The 23679-nt window shown below is 40.6% G+C and overlaps 1 protein-coding gene across 2 annotated transcripts in view; it reads left to right on the top strand.

Moving 5' to 3' along the window:
- Positions 1–23679, top strand: part of MYO16 (myosin XVI) — a 474768-nt gene that overhangs the window by 223029 nt on the left and 228060 nt on the right. For both annotated transcript variants that reach the window (XM_081128844.1, XM_081128843.1), the window contains exon 16: positions 5824–5971. In XM_081128844.1, the coding sequence (XP_080984970.1) occupies positions 5824–5971 (148 nt within the window). The remainder of the gene's footprint in view (positions 1–5823; positions 5972–23679) is intronic.

The raw sequence follows: 23679 nt of genomic DNA, 5'->3' as shown, positions 1-23679 counted from the left end.
TTATCCATGCAAATGAATAATATAAGTATGATTGCAGGTGGAATGCCTAGTCTGTTTAGAGGAATCAACTATTTTACAGAACTTTCCTAATAGCTGTTAGCACTCAAACATTTGCTAATTTTAATGAGTTTTGAAAGATATCAATTTTATTTGGTGTTTTCAAATTGCTCTATTTTCCCTTCAGGAAATAAAAGTTAGTTTTGACCATAGTTTAGAAACAAAAATCTGTATTTTGCAGTAAGTGTATGTCAAAGTCAGATGTTTACTAAGTGAAATTTGGTTTAAAAATGAATAATGGGGGAAAAAATGATAATTTTAGATGTTGAGATTAGAGGCTTAAATTGTTCAATAGGAAAGTGTGTTTGTTTGTTTTGAATCCATGGCTAAGAGCGCTCTTTGAAGATCTATTTTAGGAAGGCCTTAGAGGAGAAATGTCTTGAGGCACAAATGTCTTTACGTGTTGGTTTTATGATAGCCCAGTGGGACTGTCCCTCCAAGCAAAAGGCACAGCATGAATACTTTGTGGCTGTAATTTTCCCCTGAGCTTTCAGTGACCAGTGGTTGGAGCCAAAGACGTGAAGAGGGCAGGAAGATCCAGAAGCGCTGTGTTTCTACCCTTTGTCACTCCAGGGTGTGACCCAAAGATGAGCACTATGGGCATAGGATGGAGCTTGTTAGAATGTAGCCTCTCAGGCCCAGCCACAGGCCTGAGAAATCCCTGGTCTGGGCATCACTTGCATGAGTTTCTTCCCCCCTTTCCATTTGATGCTCCCTTTACCAAGGTCGAGAGACAATACCTGGCTCTGAGGTTCTTATCCATTACTAACTTCGTTTACTATTTTTTCTGGATAGAATTTAATGTGTCTTCTTCTCCAGGAATGTTAATTTAGAAAAGAATTGTGTGCACATATAAAAAAACCAGAAAACTGCAGCGAGCACTTAGGCATGGAGCCTCCTGTTAATCAGCGGTCTCCCTGAGCGTGCAGTGCAGGCAGCTTCAGCATAATCAGACCCACAGATGCCTCTCACGCAGCGGCTGCAGGCGGCACACTGTGACACAGCGACGATAAATATTCATCACGATGAACCCGAGGCTCTTCAGGATTCTCAGATGCCCTCAGAATCGTTACGGAGCGATGAGCGTGGTGCACACTTGAGCTCATCCCCCCCTTAGGAACACAGCCACCCAGGCTTCCGTGTCGGCGGCACCCCACCTTCCTCCACTTCCCATGCTGGCTTTCTACTCCCTGTGTTCTCCGAAGTGGGACCCTTAATTCCCTTCCCTGCGCCTCTCTTTGTTGGGTAGTTTCTTCCTGTGTTCTTTAAAAAAATTCTGGCAAAATAATTTTATTATTTTTAATTTTAAGAATGAAACAACTGCTAAGAAATAAACAAGCAAATAAACAAAGCCAGTGCTAACTGAGGCTACATTAACAGAGGAGAGTGCTTAGAACGTAAGGGGTCAGACTGGGAGTTCAGTTGTTTCCCAGATTTAAGAGGAAAAAATAAAGAATGCATCCAGAGAATGTTTATCGGGAGAGTGAAAATGGAAGGGCTGTTTGTCTGGAGTGAGCTTGGAAGAAACTGAACACATTTATACTGAAAAGGAAAAGACTCAGGGAAACATGACAGGTGTCTTCAATGATCCACTACCTTGGAAAAGGTTGTGAGTACACGGATGTATTAAGTATACTCTAAAAAGTTGGTAAATGCTCCAGAGGAGGAATACTTTCACTTAATCACAAGAACTTTCCACCTTCCTTCCTCATGATTGTCAGTGCGTTCCCACCCGGACGCCGGTGCCTTCTAAGATGGAAAAGCTGACAGCTGTGCTCAAAATAGCCTGACCCGAGGTGGGACATCTGGGCTAGGTTATCCTGAAGACGCTGCCCACTGCCCCTCAGTCTCTAAGTCCAAATACCATGGGCTCTGCTAACTGCTGATCGATGCTCTGCTGTCCAGCCGAGTGACTTGACGGCAGTTACTGTCCCCCGGTGCCTGCCAGCACCGAGCCAGCGGAGTCGGTAGAGAATGTGATGTAGTGGGTGCTGTCTGAGGGCTATAGGCCTGTGAGTCCCTTGAAGGCCCAGCTCGTCTGCCCGGGCTTAGAGCGGGCACGCAGTAGGGATCTGCTGGGTTAATGGACCTATGGAATGGCTTTGTAAGGGGCAATAAAGCGACACAGTCATTATTCAGTTCAGGGAGGAAATTGCGAAAAACCATCACGAACTCATTCATGCCAACGAAAGACACATTACCAAGAGTGTGAAACAGATAAAGTTATCAATAATTAACTCTGGATTATTTTTTAATTCAGAGCCAAGTTTTTTTCATAATTAGAGTCTGTCCCTGCTAAGAATAGAACTATTTCCCACTTTCTTTGAGCAGTTTATCACGTTGGAGTGGGCAGAGCAGAAATGTGCCAAAGGGTCCACAGAGGGAAGGAAACCCAGAATCCACACGCAAAACGTGAAGAATAGTTGGCTGCTTATCTTTTCTGTGCTCTGTAGACACCTACAAGTATTTAAATGGAAAATGAAATTTACTAACATTTGGAAATGTTTCCCAATAAATATGCCAAGGTAATGCTATCTACTTGAGAAACTTAAACCTTAGAGTTAACACAAATGAGATGAAAAATATATTAAGGCTTTTGCCTTGTCTTTTTTCAAATCGTGATTTTAAAAACACGCCAGTAAGCAGTCTTTATTTTCATTATTGTCATCCGTTATCCTTAGTATTATACTCTCAGTTGGACTTCGTTTTAAAAGTTTCAGAGAGCTTTAATTGATCTTATCTCCTTTGAAAAACAGCATATTTTATTGCAAACAGCCTGGACTTTAGAGATAAGTCTCTTGAGTTTAAATGTAGAAAAGGTTTGCAACAGAACTTAAATTAGCAATGTTTGAAAGGCACCCAGCACAGTGCCTGGAATGCAGTAGGGACTCTAAATGGGGTTTCTCCCGTTTGGAGTACACAGGGAACCTGGGACCTTCATATCTTTTGATCCTCGGGGAAAGAGAAAGTAAAGCGGGACGTGGAGATTGGCAATGTCAGATGCAGGGCTAGTGCCCATCTTTATGACTCCTAGTTGAAGCACCTTTCATTCATACCACCACTAGCATTAATGATCATCAATAATGAAGCCAACAGAAATGCCTAAGTGTGAAATAGACTAGTTGGCTGTATTAATTAATCGATAGTATGCCTTTGGTGATTGCTAATTGAAGGCCTGATGGGACTTTCTGGGAACAGGTCATGATTAATAATTAGATGAGTAGAGCAGGGTGAGGGTTGGTGCTGGAAATTTCTGGAAGTCAAAAGGGCAATGAAGGCAAGCGTTTGTCTTTCTTGAAAGAGAGGGAACTTTATACACTCTACTTTATTTCATACTGAACAAAAATCAGAGCTCTATAAAGTAATTTTACTACATATTATGTTATATAAAATCTGCAAACGTATATATTTTACAGTACCAAAAATTTTTGAAAGACTTGTATTCTTATGTAGGTTACTGAAAGGATGCAGGCTCACAAATATATAGTCAAGAATATTCCTGACATAAAAATCTGAAATGGAAATTTGAATTTTTGGTTGTTTAATGTTTTCTTCCATCTAAAAGCCCTTTCAAGATACATATTTTTTAAAATCCTACTGATTAGAATCCTGCTAATCCACAGCAATTTTATTCACTGCTGGAGATGTGCTAACTAGGATGATTACTAATTACACTGTTTTTGAATTTAGTTGAGAGGTATTGAAGTCACTGTTTGATGTGGAGTTTGATTAGGTCTGAATGGGGCTTTAAATTAGGCTTGTATGTTGGCTGGGACAGGTGGGTGTAAGGGTCAACCCTGTCTCTGAATATAGAAGCGTAATGATCAGAAGGCCACCACTCAGCCCCCTATTCTCACTTGATGTTTCTTTAGTTGATGACTAGACAGTAACAGAAGGGAACTGCTAGGGCAGCTTATTTACCTATGTGCATAGATTTTTAAAAATAATTCTCTTGATCAGTTAGTTACTTCATGGTTAATATTACTAATATTAAATGGAACATTTTCAGCAAATAATATACTTAGGAATGCAACAAAGGAAAGAAAATTTAATAATTGAGACCTCAACTTGAAATTACCAGTCACCTGACTAAATACACATGGAGAAATGGAAAAGAAACTACACCACCACATCCTAATTTTAAACTCATTAATTAAAGGGGTATTCTGAAAGTGCCTTTCTTTAAGCACTTTTCTAAAGGGTGTTTAATACTATTTTTCTTAATAATGTTTATTAATTGTGAGATATTTTAAACACGGATAATCATTCTGTCTGGCTAAACTGACCACTGATGGTGTTTCTAACAGGCACAGCATTGTAGCAGTGGTTCCATTTGTTCAAGTAGATTTGCTGTGTAAAACCCAAGTTGAGAGACCCCACAGTTTTGCTTTTAGAGACTGGACTCTAGAATAATTAGCAGATTCATTGCCCAACTTAAAGACTTACTATGCAGCTACTGTAATCAAGACAGTGTGGTATTTTTGAAAGAAGAGGCAAACTAATCAATGAAAAAGGAGAGCACAGAAATAGACCCACATAAACATAGTTAACTTACCTTTATCCAAAGGGCAAAGGCAATTCAAAGGAGAAAGGATAGTCTTTTAAACAAATAATGCTGGAACAACAGGATATTCACGTGCAAAGAAAAATGAATGCAGACACCAACATGTCGCAGAAATAACTCAAATATATCATAAATCTAAATGTAAAAACAAAACTATAAAACTTTAAGAGACAATGTTGGAGAAATGCTAGGCAACCTTGGGTTTGACAGTGACTTTTTAGATACAATCCATGAAAGAAATCATTGATAAGCTGGACTTCATTAAAATTGAAAATTTCTTTTCTGTGAAAGACACTGTTAAGAGAATGAAACAATAAGCCACAGGCTTGGAAAATATTTGCAAAAGACATATCTGATTAAAAAAAAAAAGACTTATCTAAAGTGTACAAAGAACTCTTAATACTCAACAGTAAGAAAACAAGCAACCCAATTTAAAATATGGACAAAATATCTCAACAGACGCCTCACCAAAGAAGGAACATAAATGAGAAATAAGCATATGAAGAGAGGCTCCACATGATATGTTGTCTAGGAAGTGCTAGTTAAAACAACAGTAAAATACCACTGCACGCTTGTTAGAATGGCTAAAATCTAAAACCCTAATAACACCGAATACTGGCAATTGAAAGAAGTCAATCTAAAAAAAAAATGTTTATTGTATATGATTCCAACTATGTGACATTTTGGAAAAGGTGTAACTATGGAAGCAGTAAAAATATCAGTGGTTGCCAGCGATTAGGTCAGAGGAGGGATGAGTAGGTAGACCACCGGAGATTTTTAGGGCAGTGAATGCATTCTGTATGATACTGTGATAGTTGGTGCATGACATTATGGATTTATCAAAACCCATAGAATGTGTAACACACAGAGTGAACAGAATGTAAATTATGAACTTGAGTTACTAATAACGTGTCAGTGTATCCATGTTAATGAGTGTTCCACACTAACACAAGATGTTAATAATAGGGGAAAGAGTATGTTGGAGAGGGACAAGACAGGGTATAATGCTCATTATTTTCTGCTTAATTTTTCTGGCCCTTAAAAATTGGTCTAAAAAATAAAGCCTATTAATATTGTTTAGAAAAGGTCTGTGGTTGAAAAGAAGCTGTATTCTTATCTTTGCAATTATTTAATATTCGTAAATTTATGGAAATGAAACTAATAATGCCATTTGACAGAATCACTTTTGTTTTCTTAACCAGCCAGAGTTTATACATATATGCTAGAGAAATCCAGACTCGTTTCACAGCCTCTTGGCCAGAGCAATTTTCTGATCTTCTACGTGTTGATGGATGGGCTCTCTGCTGAGGAAAAATATGGACTTCACCTGAATAATTTATGCGCACACCGGTAAGTAACTATGTGTTTTTCTGTGTAGTAGTTTTGCCTTCAAATTTTGATTGCATTTGAGCAATCTCAAATTTTCTTTTTATTTTTTTCAGAGAATAAATGTGACTAGAAGTTTAATTGGATACTGTTAGGTTAGCTCCATCGGTATAACAGGGTATAATCATTTATTGCACGTTTAGGTGAAGTTTTGTGTGTGTGCGTTCACTTATGATTCTACTGTTCTAGTTTTCAGCTAAAAGTAAAAGAGTGTGCATTTATAACTTTCATATTCCTTTTAAGTATTTTGGGTATAACATTTGTTATGCATTCCTAATCTTTGGTAGTCTTTTGAAATAATGGGAACTATTTGGGGGGCAATTATTATTCATTCATAACAGATGAGGTTATATAATGGCCTAAGAACAACAGAAACTCGGAGGCCGGTTTTCTGCACTGGAGGCAGGAAGCATTTGTTAAAATGAGGGTGCATCGGCCATAGGTTGGCAGTGGGGGTGAGGGGGTCATAGAGAGGGAGCTGAGGAATGGGGGCATTTCTGCTGCTACATGACTCGATGTGTCTCCCCAGAAGGATTGGTCTAGATTTGAATCCAGATGAGGCCGAGACAATCAGGAGAGTGAACCCCAACCAGAAGTGGGGGGAGAGGGGAGAAAGAGGCAGCTGGATGTGCTGATCCAAACTCAGTAGAAAAGTGGTGCTGGGCACGGAAGAACTAGGCTCTGAAGAGATAACAGTTGATTTCCCATATCTTTTAACACCTGATTTATAATGTATAGGACATTTAGGGGGGTTTGAGAAGAATAGTGTGAGTTTTCATAATTTTATGAGAAGTTTGGCGAGAAAACTTAAAGAATGCGTGGGGAGGGGGGAGCAGGACCCAAGGACCCGTCAGGAGGGTTCAGAGGTGAAGAAGTTGACTCCACAGTAAAGCAGAGATGCCAAGTGCAAGCTGGAATGAGAGGGATTGTTCAGGGCTGTGGGGTTTAAATGGGACAGAACTCCCAGAACTGGATGGCAAAGCTACAGGACAACTCTGTCTGGCTGTTGCTGTGAGTAGAATAGTGACGGGTCCTAAAGCCAGGGCAAGAGAATGAATTGGTTGTGTCCTAATGTACAGTGACGTTACCAATTACTCATTCAGTTTCTTTGAAAATGTTGCATCCAGTAGCATACATAGTTTGTCATTTTGAAGAGAGGAAAAGTAGTCCAGGAGTTAAGGCCTTGTTGAAATTGTGTTTTATTTAAAGTGAAATACTCTTTTGGGGTGTATCTCTCCCCAAACAACAAATTCAGAAGGTAAAGAAAATGCTAATATTGAAGCAAAATATCCCAGAGTTTAGTGACTTAAAAAAAAAAAAAAGATTCTAAGCTTCTAGGGCTCCTAGAAATGCCTTTATCCAATTCCCTCATTTCATAAAAGAGGAAATCAGATGCAGACCATGCAGAGGCCTGTACTGAAATGAATATATTCTACATCAGCAGTATTGAAAAGACCCATTGCCTGGAATCAACTTTTTTTATTTCTACACTGTTTCTGATAGGACGTGTCCCTGGGAGGAAAAGCATCAGATTGGGAACCAGGGGCTAGCTATTCAGGGGTCAGCCATGAGGAAGAAAAGTCTTAGATTACTGTGTTCCTAATCTTTCTTACAAGCAAAAACGCAAACCTTATAGCAGATTGCTGGTTCAGAGGGTGCACCTGGTGTGTTTATGTGTGTGCGCGTGCACGGGTGTGTGCTGGGCAATATGGACATACAGCACTGAAGAAAAAAAGTGGTAATCTAATCTGCCATTCAGAGAAACAATTTAACTTCTTGACCTGTGGTGTAGACTGGTTTTTTTGAAGTGCGTGGATGTGTGGGAGAAAACAAGCATTTCTTTATTGAGCTCCAGTTCTAACATCCATTTCTCTTTGCAGAAGAGTTTGGAATCACTTAGGCTATTTAGAAAGTCAAACAGTTAGGAGTTGCTTTGTGAGAAGCTCCAACAGGAAAGAACTCAGCAAAATAATGAATAATTCAGTTCCCTTGAACAAAGAGGTTATTTTATTAAAATGTATTATAAATGTCTAATGGGCACAAAACAGCATTCCTCAATAAAAATATACACCACCACTCCAGATTCATAAAGTATCAGTTGGAACATTTGTGCAATGAGAATTCCACAGGCAAAATATTCTTTAATGATAAAGCAGGCTCCTTTGAAAATTATAATACACTATATATCACACTATTTTTATGATTTATGTTATGTGGGTCTTCTCACAGAGGGTACAATATCAGTGTATTTTCTTACAGTTTGGTGCTACTAAGGTTCAGTTGAGGAATTTGAGTTGAGCTCTGATCTTTTATTTAGTAATTATGTATATGAAGTACCATAATTTTGGAAATTGGCTTGTTTACAATCAGTAGTATAAATGTGAACTTGCTAACTTTCAAATCTTTCACAAGTTGATGAATCTTCTGCATCTTCTTAAAATTGATACACACAGGTAAAGTGTATCACTATATGTACACATACACCTAAATACATACACATGTGTATATATAAACACTATTATTAAGAGTGCTATCATTATCACGTCTACCTCTCTGATTTTCTTTAAAAAGGTGTTGACATATATGTTAAATAGGACCAACCAGCCCCGACATTACTACCTGAAATCCCTTTGCTTATTCAGTACTCATGCCACAGTGCAGCTTGTCATGAAATTTTGTTAATGTGTGTTGAGTCTTAAACACTACAAGAACTGAAAGCCTGGTTTCTCCAAATGCACCTTTTCTTTATTAAAAGCAACTCATTACTTACATGAAACAAACATGTCACTAACTGTGAACTGAAGATAACTCAATATTTATCCTACGTGTTCTTATGTGATTAGAACTGCAGAGAGAAGAAAAGATTGCTGTAATTAATGCTTTATAAATAGAGCTGGATATTTTGTAACTTTAAGTCTATTTTTGGAACTAAAAGTTTTCAAAGTATGACATGAAAATTTATGGAGATTTACTTCGGCGCTATGGCACCAGAAAAAACTATTCTGTCTGTAAAACTGGGACATTATCTAGAACAAGCAGAAAGCAGTCTTGTTCAACTCTAGAATATAAATGGAACAGGTACAGACATCCGCTCCTGTACCTTAACTGCATGGAAGCAATAATTATAACATTTTGCATAGAATCTTCCTATACAGATTGTTAAAACAGGAGGGGAAAAAGTCTCTAGACCTGTACCATTTTGAGCAGTGGCAAAATGTTGCTTTATTGATAATTTCCACTAGATGGTGCACTCTCTACAACGTCAGACAGGAGCAAAGTGGGGGGGAGCTCATCTCTAAAGGTTTCTGTTTTATTTATGATCCTTCCTATGATTCACTTTTGCTTTATACGGCTATTTGTTTTTCAAGCTCTGTTTCAATTTTTGTATGGAATACTAACATTACATCTGAGGAATAAGTAAGGTTTATGTTTGTGGGAATTGAGCTTCAAAGAAAGGTAGAAATAGTAATTAATTATCTTCAACCTCCTTTTAAACAGCTTTTATGGGTTTAGTCCCAAGACAGTTGGGCTCCAGAATCCAAAGAAGTTATTCCTAATCTCCCTTCATATTGATTAATGATGGAAATGATTGTGGTGCCACATAATAGCATTTTCAGGAAAGGTCAGGTTTTGAATTATAAACGGAAAGCTAGCAATCGTTTGACTCAGGGCGTGTGACCTGTTTCTAACCTTGTGTGTTGGGGAGGAAACTCTGACTCACGGAGGGTCGGGACATGTGACTGCCGCCGGAGCGCACCTGTCAGCGTGCTGCCGTGAACTCCCCGCGCAAGTTCAGCTTTGGCTAAGGGTTATTGTTCACCTGGAACTGGACCTGAGGAAGTCTCACATAACTTTTTTTAAAAACGTAAGGATAAACTTAAATATTATTTGAGGATGATTCTTCACGACTTTGTGAAATAATAAAAGATTGAATTGGCTACACATGTTAGGCAAGCAAAGCTTGATGGTGCTCCTAAGACAAAGGTTAGAGACAGGAGGTATTAGAATCTATGCCTCACAGATTCTTATTAGTTATCTAAATGATAATCACAATTATAATATATGCAGTGTATGGAGCACTTAGCATAAGCCAGACCCTGTCCTCGTGCCCCTGTCTGGCTGAATCTTCACCTGTAACTAAGCAGAGGGTGCAGCACCTCACCTGCATCACACAGAACAGGACGTGAAGGTGAAGGTGAAGGTCAACCAGGAGCCAGGTTTGAATCCAGGTGCTGCTGACCCTTAACCTCAACCCTGTATTGCCTCCGCAGCAGTGTTGCGCAGAAAACAGCAGCCACTCCCTCCACATCCTTGTGTCAAGGCTATTTTTTTTTTAAAGAAAATGGAAGGGAAAGCACTAAGTCAACATCTGTGCTTAATGAAATTTAAAATTGGTTAAACAAAAGTAACTTAGGACTTTCTGAAGTTGCTATCTGTACCATAAAAATAAATTTTGAGTCATTTCTTTATTTGGTAGTGTAATAAAAGTTTTGAAACTACAAGAGCTTGCATTACTCTAGCTGAAGGTTATAATACTGAAAATATAGAAAGGGTTGGATCATCTCGGGCAATGGCAGGTAAATTTCACTTGCAAAAAGTCATCAGGAGGGAGTCAGGGTCAGTGGCTTTGTTCCTTCCTTCCATTCTTGAATTATGTGTACCCAGAAGAGAAGAGAGAGAGAGAGAGGAAAGAAAAAACACACGGATATCAGGGACCACACTCTGCCTCTTTAGTTAGTCTTCAAAACCCTACAGTAGAATTATTGGTATCCTAAACTGTACTTATAATAAATCTGAAGCACAAATATGTAACCTACTCAATGATATTTAGTAAATCAAAGACCCAGACTCCAAACTCAAGTATGAGCGGCTTCAAATTTTCTGTTCACCAGAACTCTGTGATTTCTGGTGTCAGATACCCAACTCCAACACACTTAGGAAGAGAAGGATTGATACGTTCGCCAAACTGGAGAAGACAGAGTAGTGCTTGCCGGGGGTAACTCAAATGCAGCCCCAGCCAGTCTCTGTCCCTCTCTGTCTGTCTGTCTGTCTCTCACACGCATATACACACACACCCCTATTATACTTGCCTGTATTTTCTCATGTGGAGAGTAAGGAGACACACACATCCCTAATCTTCCACATTTTAGGAACCCTGGAGAGGAAGCAAAGCTCTTCTCTCTCAAAGACCCCATCTTGGCCACTCAGTTTAGGTTGTAGGCCCATCTCTGGTCCCTGACTCAAGGGGAGAGGGTGAATGAGATATTTGACCCATGAATAGACTGTAGAAGCTGTTTAATCGAAGAAGAGGGCCAAGGAGCTGGACACAAATAAACAGTTAGCTGTATGAAGCTTGTTGCCTCTATTATGCTTCAGATACTAGGCTAATCCCCAGCTGCCTGGAGGGAGTGTCAGTCCTGGTGTCAGAAAACAACTGTCAGAAAACGGGGGCAGCTGAATGGCTCTGCTACTGCTGAGTGACCATGATTCAACTTACCATGTTGATTTCCAACTAGTTGGGTCAGAAAGCTACCCATATGCAGGACCGTTAATAATGAAAGTGTATTTCAGGAAGCCAGTTTTTATTAAGCACAGATGTTGACAAATAAAGATTATAACATATTTCCATAGAATGTCTATTTTATATATGTTGCCCCCTAAAATATTTTTGAGGATCAATATCACCCAATCTACAACATTCTTAAGTGGCTATCATATGAGAATTTTGCTCTCCCAATATACCTGAGAAATTCAGATTTCTACCTTCTCTTTAAGTGTTTTACATGTATTACAGGGTGATAGGTATTGTTTTTGTTGTTGTTGGTTTTATGGTTGCTACTGTGATACTTCTGAAACTGATAATAGCTGTTATTGACTGAGCACTTTTCACAGATTTTTCTCTTTGTCTACTCATGATAACTGTGGAAGGTTGTAATTGATCTTCCCATATTGCAGACAGGGTAACTGAAAGCTATAGTTACTGGGCTAACTAACCAGCATAGAGCGGAGGCGATATTTGAACTCCGATCTGTTTAACTTTCCGTTATTTGTATGAATAGTTTTGAAAATATTCAAGGTAGAAAATGCATTTACATCATAGATAAATTTTACTGCCTCTACTTCAGCAAGAAAAATATTTTCTAAAATCAACTTCTTAGCTCTTCTTTCTTCTTCAAATTTTTGACAATAGTAGCATCGTTAAAATTTTGAGGGTGCATTCACACACATAAATAAAATGCACATACATAGGTACATGCACACAAAAATCATTAAGAAACTACCTTTGAGAATGTATTAAATGTTTCATTGACATTTACTGACTGCCAGGTACTAAGCTTAATAATTACTTGGATTATCTCATTGAATTCTTTTAATAATCCTCTCAGATAGATACTAATATCATCCCTGTTTTATGGATGATAACACTGATAACTAGAGGAGAAATCCTTGCCCAGGGTCATGCAGAAAGGAAATGGGGCCCAATGATTTCAAACCTAGTTGTCTGTCTCCAGAGCCTGAGTGCTGAGAGCTGTGTGTTGGTTTGGGAGGAGTGATGGGCCAGCCTTGGAGTTTAGAAATTTACACTCTGTTCTGACGTATAAACTTTAATGCTCTTGTCTGTACAATCACAATTTGGGAAAAACAGATAAAAATATACTTTTCCTCAGCATACCCAGACCATTACACTCTTCTAGAGTTTTGTTTCTGGTCTTTGAAATTCCAGTTGTATTATGCCCATTTTCGCATCAACTGATGCAGGAAGATATCATGCTCCCCAAATGTTTTCACATCTTTGTTCTTTCAATGCAAAATCAAGTGCTAAACATTCTGATACCCACCTCCCTTCCTCCAGAACCCTCCTATCCCCATCCTCCTGCACTGCTTCCTATCTAAGTGCCTCTTCAAGCCCACCCGTCACATTGAGGGCTGCTTTGGTAAATACCAACTTAACTATGATGCCCCCTGGCTCAGGAATCTTTAATAAACATTGCTTTTCTGTCATATCAAATAAAGTGTCCTTGAGGGTGAAGACAACAAAGCAGAACAGGCCTGAAGGATTTCAGAGGAAGGGTTGTTAACATGTTCTTTGAAATTATCTCTATCGTCGTCTCAGCATTTAAGAGTGGAACTGGGTATCAGTCAAGTAAACACATTTTTTTTTGCTGAGTGAAGAAAATAAAATAAACTCACTTGAAACTAGATGGTCAAGCAGCATGTTTATCTTTCAGTTTGGAAAACAGAAAGTCACTCGTGTATCAGGAGAGAGCGAAATGTTCTGAGTCTTGATTTCTCAGTCAGTAAATTAGATATAACAACACATTTTTAGGGCTATTATGAGTGAATTATTATGAATTTAAAGCACTTTAGTAGAGATCTTCAATTGAACTTCCCAAATTCAGAACGTTCTGAAAACCAAATGTGCGTTTTAACTTACATGCTGGTAAAAAAGTAACACACCCTGAACTCATTTGGAGCAAAATATAAACCTGAGTTGATATGAGTATTTTTGTAATCTTTATATATCTCACTTATGGAGAATGTCCATATGTTTTTTTCCCATAATTAAAGTGATTAAGGGATACTTTTGGGCTGGGGATAAAACACTACATTAACTTTCAAAACCCTCCAAAATTCTGAATAACAGAACATGTTTGTTCCCAAAATTCTAGGATAAGGGCTATGGCTTGCATAATCTAGTTTGTGTGGGTCTGAAAGTATGGCAGTAATTATGTTTCTGATCAAAGTGAAGACACATCCCTTCCCAGAACCACAAGGCAAATCATCTCCACGTCTGCTGTGTCTCAGCAGAATCCATCCCCTTCAACACACTCTCTCCCATTCTCCCTCTTCATCTCTCTCTGTCCCTCTCTGTCTCTCATCTCTCTCCCTTTGAAATTATTTCTTTCTTGTAAATAGAAATGATTTTATTGTGTTGTAAATAACAAATAACTTTACTGAGACACTAAGCAGGCATGGATTTAGAGAGCAATCCCTTCCCTTTGCCAGTGGTGGTGACATCATTTGTAAATGGAGGTGTGGCTCTCAGAGACTCATGAAGCTTGTTGAGAAAGGCCACAGTCTTCTCAAGTGTTTGGACTCCACTGCCATTTTAGAAGGACTTGGTCATAGCTCCGTGTGTGTGTGTGTGTGTTTGAGAATTTGTCTCCTGTGGCTATAGCAAACAATATTTCACACTTGGGTGTGACCCTTTGCCAGTCATGTCCACTCTAGCATGTCCAGCCAAGGCTGTTGGTGACATTTCCTTTTCTCTCCCAGCTCCACTTGCCTTTTCTCTTCCTCCCCTTGCACTTGGTAGGCGCACACCACTGTCCACCGAGCCTTCCTCTGGGTCGATTGGAGTGACCATCCCTCTGTGACAGTCCTGTCATTTGTGTCATCCTTGGAACCTGGGTGAACCATCAGCCATTGTCCCAGCTCACATCTGCTCCAGCCTGACTTTGCCTTCTTACTGACTCAGTCTCCACTCCTCATTTTTTTTGGATATAACACAAAAATATCTCTTGTCAGTGCTTTCCATGTGCACTTTCCCCAGTGGCCCCCCAAGTTTCCTTTGTACTTCACAGGAAGTATAGGTTGGAGGTGGCACAGGGGATAAGATGTTCTTTGTCCTATGGATATAACCACATTGCCCAAATCCACATGCGTGAATCACTGTTAGCAAAAAGGCGCCTGTGTCACCTATAAAGTCCAGTCCTGCACTTGATGACATTTGGGAGGATTGTATCCTAAGTATGGGGCGACTTTTGAATTTCATGAAAATTCACTAGTAAATACCTGTGAACTGCTAAAGGCAGTGCACTTATCAGCTCAAAGCACAATTTCATTTGGGACACTCCTCGTGCACACACCTTTGCTCATCTATGCAGCATGGCCAACCGCAGAGCACTCTCGTGAGAGAGGACCACATGGGGTCCCATGTGAGCCCTTAAAGAATCACCAGCCCTAGTGGGTTCTGCAGAGGGACTGCTAGTGTTGTTGACTGTTATTATAGAAGGCCCTTCCATTGAAGCCATGAGAAAATAACTGAGGTAATAGTTGCTAATGCAAAAGACTCCAAGTCCACATTACAACTTCAGTTCACATAGAAGAATTGGGGCCTCAGGCAGTCTTGCTCCCAGTTTATGCTTCCACCTCAGTGCAGCTTTGCCCAGGGACACACCTGACCTTCTATTGTATATCAAGTCTCATGTCACTGTGATGAATTACTTATTTCAGTTATTTAAATTTAGTCGGATTTTTTGGTGAAAGTCAACATAGCCTTTTTGATGAAGCGAGGGCGATGGAGAGTAGACATGGAAAGGACAGTGACCTGGACAATGGGCAGCAAGTGGTGTGATGTCCTGAGAAGTCCCGGGCTGGTCTCTCATCCGCCCTGTGGCTCAGCTTCTCTGCTGTTCCTCCTACAGCAGGAGAATTGAGTGTCATCACTGAGATTCAAAGAAAAGTACAACCTTAGGCAGAGCTTGAGCACTTCTGGAAGACTTCCTGTTTCATATACTCCCCGGGGCAAAAAAAATCAATTCAGATGCTTCAAATGCTTTGTTTCTGTACCAGCTGGAGTAGAAAAAATACAGATTTTCTCTAAGTCCAAAAATACGCACTTCTTTAATCACAAGACTTGATGACCTCGATAAGATTTTGAAATGCGTGATTTGTCACCTATCATCTGTCTCTTCAGGTGGATTCTGTTAGGTTCAAACCAGACATGCACTGTGGATTTTTCAGGGTGAATTTTGAAACTGATAACATAATGTGGATATTTATGGAGAATCCTATGATAAAATGTGTGTTCACACAACTCTAAAATTACATTTTACGCAGTGATAAGAATGAGCCCTCTGAAGCTAATTCTGTTTGTTCCTGTAAATCCACAGCCGATTCTGAACACATGTGGGCAGTATAATTAAAATCATCATAACGGACATTTGTTCAGCCCGGGGTTAATGAAGGGAGCTGAGCTAAGCACTTGACGTACATCATCCCACTTGATCCACAGCCCAGCCCGACACAGGCAAGGTTGAGTGAGTCGCCCACAGTCACATGCCAGGAGCGCAGGAGCCACAGCGCCGTCCAGAGCTTTCTGAAACACATCCCAGCTCTGCCTCTCAAACTGATTTCTAAATAACAGGCGAAAGATTTTGTGGAAATACTTGAAAAGGAGACACGAAAGACCTGCCACACCCCAACAGGCTGGAGCCCCTGAGGGCACAGATTACAGCGCTGGTCTCTCCTGTCCTGGGACTGAGCACCCTGCTGGGAGGCTGCTGGGTGGCCCCAGGGTCCTGGGAGATTCAGACGCAGGGAGAGCGGAAGGGAGCTGGGGTGCAGTGAAGACAGCGTGGCTGTGTGCTTGCCGTTGCTCACAGCCTCTGACTCTGGGCGAATTATTTCAGAGGAGGGGGTCTATTGTGGCTGATGCGGGGGGGGGGGGAGGTTGAGGCAGGAGGGGCTCTTGATTGGCAGGATTGCTGAGGATTGCGGGGGGACACGGACGATGGAGCGTGAAAGAGAAACTTGACCTTGGGCCACTTCCAGCAGACCCCCCCCTCCCCTGGGCCCTCAGCCTCATCACTTAACTTCCCCAAACACCAGACACATGAGCCCTCTTCCCACAGCGCTGTCGCTCTTTCTCGCAGATTCGGAACTCCCCAGATTCAGGCCGAGCACTGGCCTCCTTTGTGTCTTGCTTGCTGTGGGATCCGGCCACACCGGGACTCCTATGAACCTTCTCAGTGATGACCACACAGAGCCTTTGTATTTTACATGAGCTCCTCCTAAGCCAGATCTTCCCTAGCGAGCCCACATTTGTATCTGTGGTTTCAGAACCTAGGTCTGGGCATTGATACGGAAGCGGTTACATTTCATTTGTTAGCTTTGTCTGTTTTGATACCTACGTCTCTTTTATTGTTGAACTCTTGACTGTATGAAGCTTCCTCACAGAATCTCAGAGCAAGCAAAGAATTCTCCTATCTTCCACAGTCAGTTTCTGGCCTTGGTTGTTGTCTCAAGAGGAATTAGCTTAGTAAAATGTTTAAGTGCTAGAGCTAATACACGAAGCAAATTCCTATATGAAGATATACTTATGGCCCCATAGGCACTTAGACATCTCATAGAAATCTCTAGATGAACATGCCCCAGTCTGAACTTTTGATGAGCCCACCCTACCCAACCCTGCTCAAACCTGCTCCATCCTTGGCTGGCAACTCCAGGCTTCCAGAGGCCTAGACCAAAATCCCCTGGGCTGTCACTGACACCTTTCTTTATACAACCACAGTGAACTCATGAAGCTGGTTCAACTTCTCACCCTCTCCACTGCTGCCACCCCAGAGTGACTCACCCATGTGCCTTGCTAGGATGATGGCATTCATCTTCATGACATGTGCCCCATAAGGAACCAGTCCTCAGCACAACAGTCTACAGAACAATTCTTTGAAGCGTCTTCTGCTGACGCCTGAGTCTGTCCTTATTTCTCTGAAGCCTGTAACCCACCAGCAGCTTCCAAGGCTCTATGATCTGGTCCCTCTCAGTGCAAACCTTCCTTCCAGTCTCCCTGTGGCTCCTCACCTGGCCACAGTGGCTTCCATATCATGCCTTGAGCTCCCCAGACATTCCCAATTTAGGTTTGCTCTAACTAGTCCCTCTTCTTGGAATGCTCTTCCTCCAGATTCCATGTTGGCTAACTTCTTTGCCTCTGCAAGGCTGGCTAACATCTTTTCTCAGTGAGCCCCTGATAGAACTGCCATCGGAACCCCGAGCCCTGTACTCCCAAGTCCTCTTAACACTCTCTACATGCTTTTTTTCATAGCACTCAGCGCCTTGACATGCTCTATAATTTACCCTTTTATGATATCTTCAGTATCTTATCTGTACCTCCTATGGGATTATAAGCTCCCTGAAGGCATGGACATTTGTCTGAATCATTGATGAATTGAAAGTGGCTGGAATAGTTCTTGGTACAGAGTGCATGCTGAGTAAATGCATGTTGACTGTGGAATATATGAAAATATCAGTTTAACTGAAGTCACGGAGAATGTCTTATTCTTGCCCCCCAAAATAGTGCTTTTGCTTAAGATAAATTTTTTAAAAAAACAATGTCATGACTTTTCATGTTTGGGTGATTACTTACACTAACCTGGGGCTTTCCAGCACTACTACCTAGGTGTTTTGGGTGTTTTTTTTTCATATTTGTTAATTTTGTCTGTTCTGACCCTGATGTCTCTTTTATTAGTTAGCTCTTTAGCTCAATGAAACTTTCTTATGGGATCTTGAAGTAAGAAAGGGTGTCAGCTGTCTTCCACCATCAGTTTAGGGCCATAGAGTCAAAACTGTATGTTAAAATATGCTCAGTAAGCTCTGTGTTCATACATATTAAAAATTCATTCAGATAGGATGCTTGGCTCCATCAAGCTGCCCAGCCAGACACCACTGATAAGATGTATGAGATGTCTTGAGAATTCATAGCCATGTAAATTGAGTCTAGGACTCTGTAAGCTAGTGGAGTAGTCGCCTCCATTGCGTGGCTCCTTCCAGTCACAGGGATCTAAACAGAGCTCCGAGAACACCACAGAGCCCAGCCCACACATTTCTGAGTCATGGGAAAAGTCATTAATTGTGCTTCCACCCTCTACTCCACAAATATCTCCCTCTTAGCAAGTACAAGCTGCTGAGTGATCCTTGCTAATAAAGTGCTTCAGAGAGTCACTCTCGCCCCTTGTGGTCCGAGGGGTCGATTATGCTTGAACTTCAATAGAAAGAAATTCTTATCATTTAAGTCAGTTGCAATCTTACCAGATTCACCTGGAATCAGAGTTTGTGGAGTGATATTCCCAAACTTTCTTCACTTATTCACATATAAGTGCTGCATTTCCCATTGCCTTAGAGCTCTGTATTGCAGAGCTCGGTCATTTCCATGTCACACAGATGCCATCAGTGGGAATTGTGTCGGTGCATGTCAGTAAGCTCTCTTCAGCCACGTGGCATGGCGTGCCACATTCTCTGATTTCACACCTTCTGCTGTACATGAAGGCTAGTGGGTTTCATTTAGCACAAGTCTTTTTTAATACGTTTCTCACACTTTTAGGTATTTAGCTTAACTTTTTCATGTTAATTCATATCAGCCAATAAGTGATTTCTGGATTTTGTTGCTCGAAATGTGACATCTCTTTTCTTGACTATTTCATGGGGTCTAAGGAAACTCATTTTGAGCCTACAAAAGGTCTGTTCTTGTCTTTTCATCAAAGAGGGTTGTGTTTATTGGTTCCTGTGTTTTCCAGCCATTGTGTTGTTCAAAATTAATAAACAGCATAGTTTTGCACATTTAGCTGAGCATCAGCTACAGGCATCCCAGAGTTTAAGGATATTTGAGGAATGATCCAGAAATGGCCTTACTCTTGTTATTACCAGCTTTCCTGTGGCATCTTTTAAGATGTTTGACTCACCAAGTCTTCCCTGCCTCAGTAAATGCATCTCTATTCACATTGAAACCTGAAGTGTTATTCTTAACTCTCCTTCCCTCTCACCAGACCATTGGCAAGTCCTGTTGGCTATGCCTCCTACATATACAACACACCTGGTTACCTCTCCCCATGCCCCTCCTGCAGTCCCAGGCTTGGCTAACATCATCGCTTACCACTAGTCCTGCAAGCCTTCCTTTTGGGCTTCCTAACACTGACTGGCCCCAACTAAAAACCATATTCCTGTAGTGAAGGTGCTCTTTCTAAAGGAGAAGTCAATTTTCATCACTGCTCATCACCCTTAAAGCTTCCAGCATTTTCCCCCGGAGAGCAGAAGAGACTTCAGTCTCTTGGCTTTGTTCATGGGCTTCTGGTTCATTCTGTCCCTGTCACTGGGATGTCACTGCAGCCACCATGCTTTGATGCCCACCACTCAAGCCGCCTGGCCAGGGGGCTCATCCCTCGGTCCTCCTTACTGCCCTGGCCTCAACTCCAGCATCACATGCTCAAGAGCTCTTGCAAAATGAAACAGACCGAGGCGTCCCAACAGCATACTGAGCAGAGAAGGGAGGAATCTAGAAGACCAGCCATCAAAGAGGCTTAAGGAAACCAATCCAAGGAGACACACATCTTCACTAATGTTACTCTCATCAGCTCAGAAGTAGGTATCATCTACTGTATCCCAGGCACAAGGCCTTTTCTGGGGATGCAAAAATAAGAGATGGTCACTGCTCTGAAGTTGCTCAAAGTGTTCAAATTCTAAGCAGTCTGCCCATAGCCGTCAATGCTACAGTGTGAGAAACATCCAGTACATCTGACTAAGGGGTTCCGGGAGCACTTGAGGATGCTTTGTGCCCAGGCTGTGAGAGGAGTGAGAAGTAGGGGCTGCCAGCCGAGAGATGGACGCAGTGCGACTATACTGGGTGACGTCACGGGGGGATGGCGAGAAGCAGAAATACTGCTGAGTCTAAAGGTCCATAGGGACAAAGGAGCACACCTGGAATAAGTATTTAGAGACCAATGGCCACACAGAAGAGAAACAGGAGTGGTGTTTTCTAATACAATCTTTGGAGAGAAATACGAGCAATGCCCCAAATGCATGGTCACCAGTAGTGGTGGGCTCATTCCAGACAGACTCTTTCCTTACCTAAAGACCACATCCTTCACAGTGACAAATGCTAATACATTGTATCATAATTAGTACACTTTTTGAATTGCTGGTGCTAAATAATATAAAAATATGGCATACTACAGAAATAACTTACTTCAGATTGTAGTTCCTTTTAGGTTACAGGCCCTGTGTTGGGGACTAAGAATACTAAGATGTAAAGTAACCTGTGGCTGAATTTCCAGAGTCCTAGTATGAAAAAGACCCGTAAGTAGACCTTAGAGTGTGATATGATGAGTGAGAGCCACCCGTGGACCTCAGCCAAGAAGCACATCTCAGACAGCATGAGGCCCTAGTGATCAGAGGAGTAAGTGTGCACCAAGTAAAGAGAATGTCCCAGATGGAGATAGAACCCAACAAAAGGACACCCAGGGAAAATAGCATGTTGTCCCCCAATTCCAATGATTTCCCTAAGCGAGGAGGTAGTAAATAATGAATTATATTTGCACTTAAGCATCTCTTCTCCCTCATGTCTTCCTCCACATGAGAGCAAGAGTGATCTTTCCAAGTTAGTGATTTCCAGCATCCCTTGGGGAGGGTGAAGCTTACTGATGCCTGCCCGCCACTTCTCGGAGATGCTGCTGTAAGTGGCCCAGGGTGCAGCCTGGCATTGAGCCTCGTTGCCACGGGATCACAGTGTGTTCTACTGAGAACCACTGTCTCGGGTAAACCAGGAGCTGTGGTTCTGCAGCTGCTGACCTTCCAGAGGTTCCCTGTGAAACTCAAATAAAAAAAGTAGCTTGTTGAATTAATGGTGAAATAGAACTTTCTGGCCTGGAAATGTGTTTATATTTTACCAGATTTTTGAAACTTTTTAGATCTTCCTATGAGAAAGGTAAAGTCAGGCAAGGCAGATATTCCACTGTGTGAAAACAAACCCAAAGGACAGACATGACATTGACATGGCAGGAAAGTGTTGAGCATGTCACAGTGGACCAACTTCACTTCTCACAACAACCTCACAGGGCAGAACTTTTCTGCCATCTCTACCAATAAGGAAATAAGCAAAATGCAGAGAAACCTAAGCTCTGGGATGTCCAAAGCCAGGACATCAGTTATATCCAGAGCCTGAGCACACATGCTCTCAATGCTGTACTATCTCGCCACCATGTTGCTGACACATTTTCAGTAGGGCAGCCAGGAATTGCTGAGGAAGGGCTCTGATAGAAACTTCTCTGTGATAGTTCTAGAACTTTCTGTCTTCCCAGACCTTTCATTTTTGAAGTCCCTGCTGCAATCCTCCAGCCTATATTGCTCGGTTCAGTTTTTGGCAACACCTCTTTTAAAGAGGCATCTGTGTTTTGCCTTCCAGGCTTTCTTCTGTCCCCAACCTTAGAGGGGAGGAATGCCAAGGGTAGAGGGATGGGAGAAGCTTGAAAAAGAGAGGAAACTGGGATGAGTTCCTGAGGCCTTCAGGAAAGAAGTGAGGAGAGCATGGGACCAACCCAGAGGTGAGGAAGGCTCTGAGGATGAAGGGTAGAAAGGCCTATGCAAGTGTCAGACATTTCATCACATATTACATCAATAAATGCATTGATATAGTTATTAATAATATATATCATTATAAAGTTATATCAGATATACTATATATCATCTTTTTTCTATAAATGTTATATAAATCATATCATTACCTATAAAATATTGTTATATATCATATGCTATTAATATACGTAGTTCCATGTGTTTTATATATGATCAGCAGTGTGTCACTTCTCTAGAAGTATGGAAATGTTTGCATCTGGGTAAGTCATGTTGAGTGGATGTTAACATATAAGAATGACTTTTGATGCATATAAACAACTAAACATGAGTAATTGAAAGGAAGATGGCAAAGTTTGTTAGGCAAAAGGAATGTAGGTGGACAAATTGTGTAGATTTAAAATTTATGTAAGGGAACACAAATACCAGGCCGATATTACTGCACAGGAGACTCTTCATAATGTGTGGACACATTTTTGGTCGTCACGACTCAGGGAAGGGGGTGTTACCAACATCTAGTGAGCAGAGGGTTGCCCAGCACCCCACATTCCACAGGAGGCCCCACAGCAAAGTATTACTGACCCCAAATGCCAACAGTCCTGAGGTTGAGAAACTTTGGCTTAGAAAAATCCACACATGTGTATAAATAAATATGTACATGGTTTACACTGACATATTCTTTAAACATGCAAATAAGTAGAAAAGAAAAGAAATGACTGTATTTAAGGAAATAAAAAATCACTCAGACTAGAATGATAGTATTTAAAAAAAATTAAAATAAATGAACCTAAACTATATCTGTTAAGAATAGATTTTATAAAGCTAAAGTTAACAAAGCAATTTTCTGAATTACACATACAATCTAAATAATATTTATATAATTTTAAGTACACATAATACATTATATACTTTATAGGTACATATATATAATTTAATTTTCTTTAGATATAGACTAAAAAGATAGATATAAAATTGATCATATGTATTTCATCTGATAAGGAAAGAAAAGAATGTGTAGATGGAGATGTTAATTTTACCTGTGAAACTTATTCATAAACAATAAAAGTCTGAAGTAAAGGTGCCACAATATTGCTATTTTCATATTGCTGGTGAATGAAGCCTTGGCTGTCTCTTTCCTCTTCTAAAACTTGAAACTTTTCTGATATTCAAAATTTTTTTAAAAATTAAAAGTTCAGTGTGTCTGTATTATCAACACAGCAAAAGATATACTAATAAAATTAAGAATAGGCAATTGTATGACTTCTAGATATAGAGGCATAAATAAAACATTAGCAAATAAAATCTAGCAGTCCATTAAAAGATACTCAATGATCAATATTAGGAAATTTAAATATTAGTTTACAGCACATCAATAAGTAAAAAGAGAAAAATCAATTCACCATTTCAAAAGTTGCCAAAGACAAAACAGCCAACTCCCAAAATCTTTTTAAAATTAGAAGTAAAAGGAGTCTTTCAGAAAACATCATCTTTAGTCATGAAATAGGTCCAGGCTCTTTTTAGCCTTGCTCCTAAAGCTGTAATTGTTGTGA

The sequence above is a fragment of the Miniopterus schreibersii genome (genome assembly GCF_964146895.1).
Source record: "Miniopterus schreibersii genome assembly, chromosome: 2".
NCBI classification, from domain to species: domain Eukaryota; kingdom Metazoa; phylum Chordata; class Mammalia; order Chiroptera; family Miniopteridae; genus Miniopterus; species Miniopterus schreibersii.
This window is presented reverse-complemented; position numbering and strand designations above follow the sequence as displayed.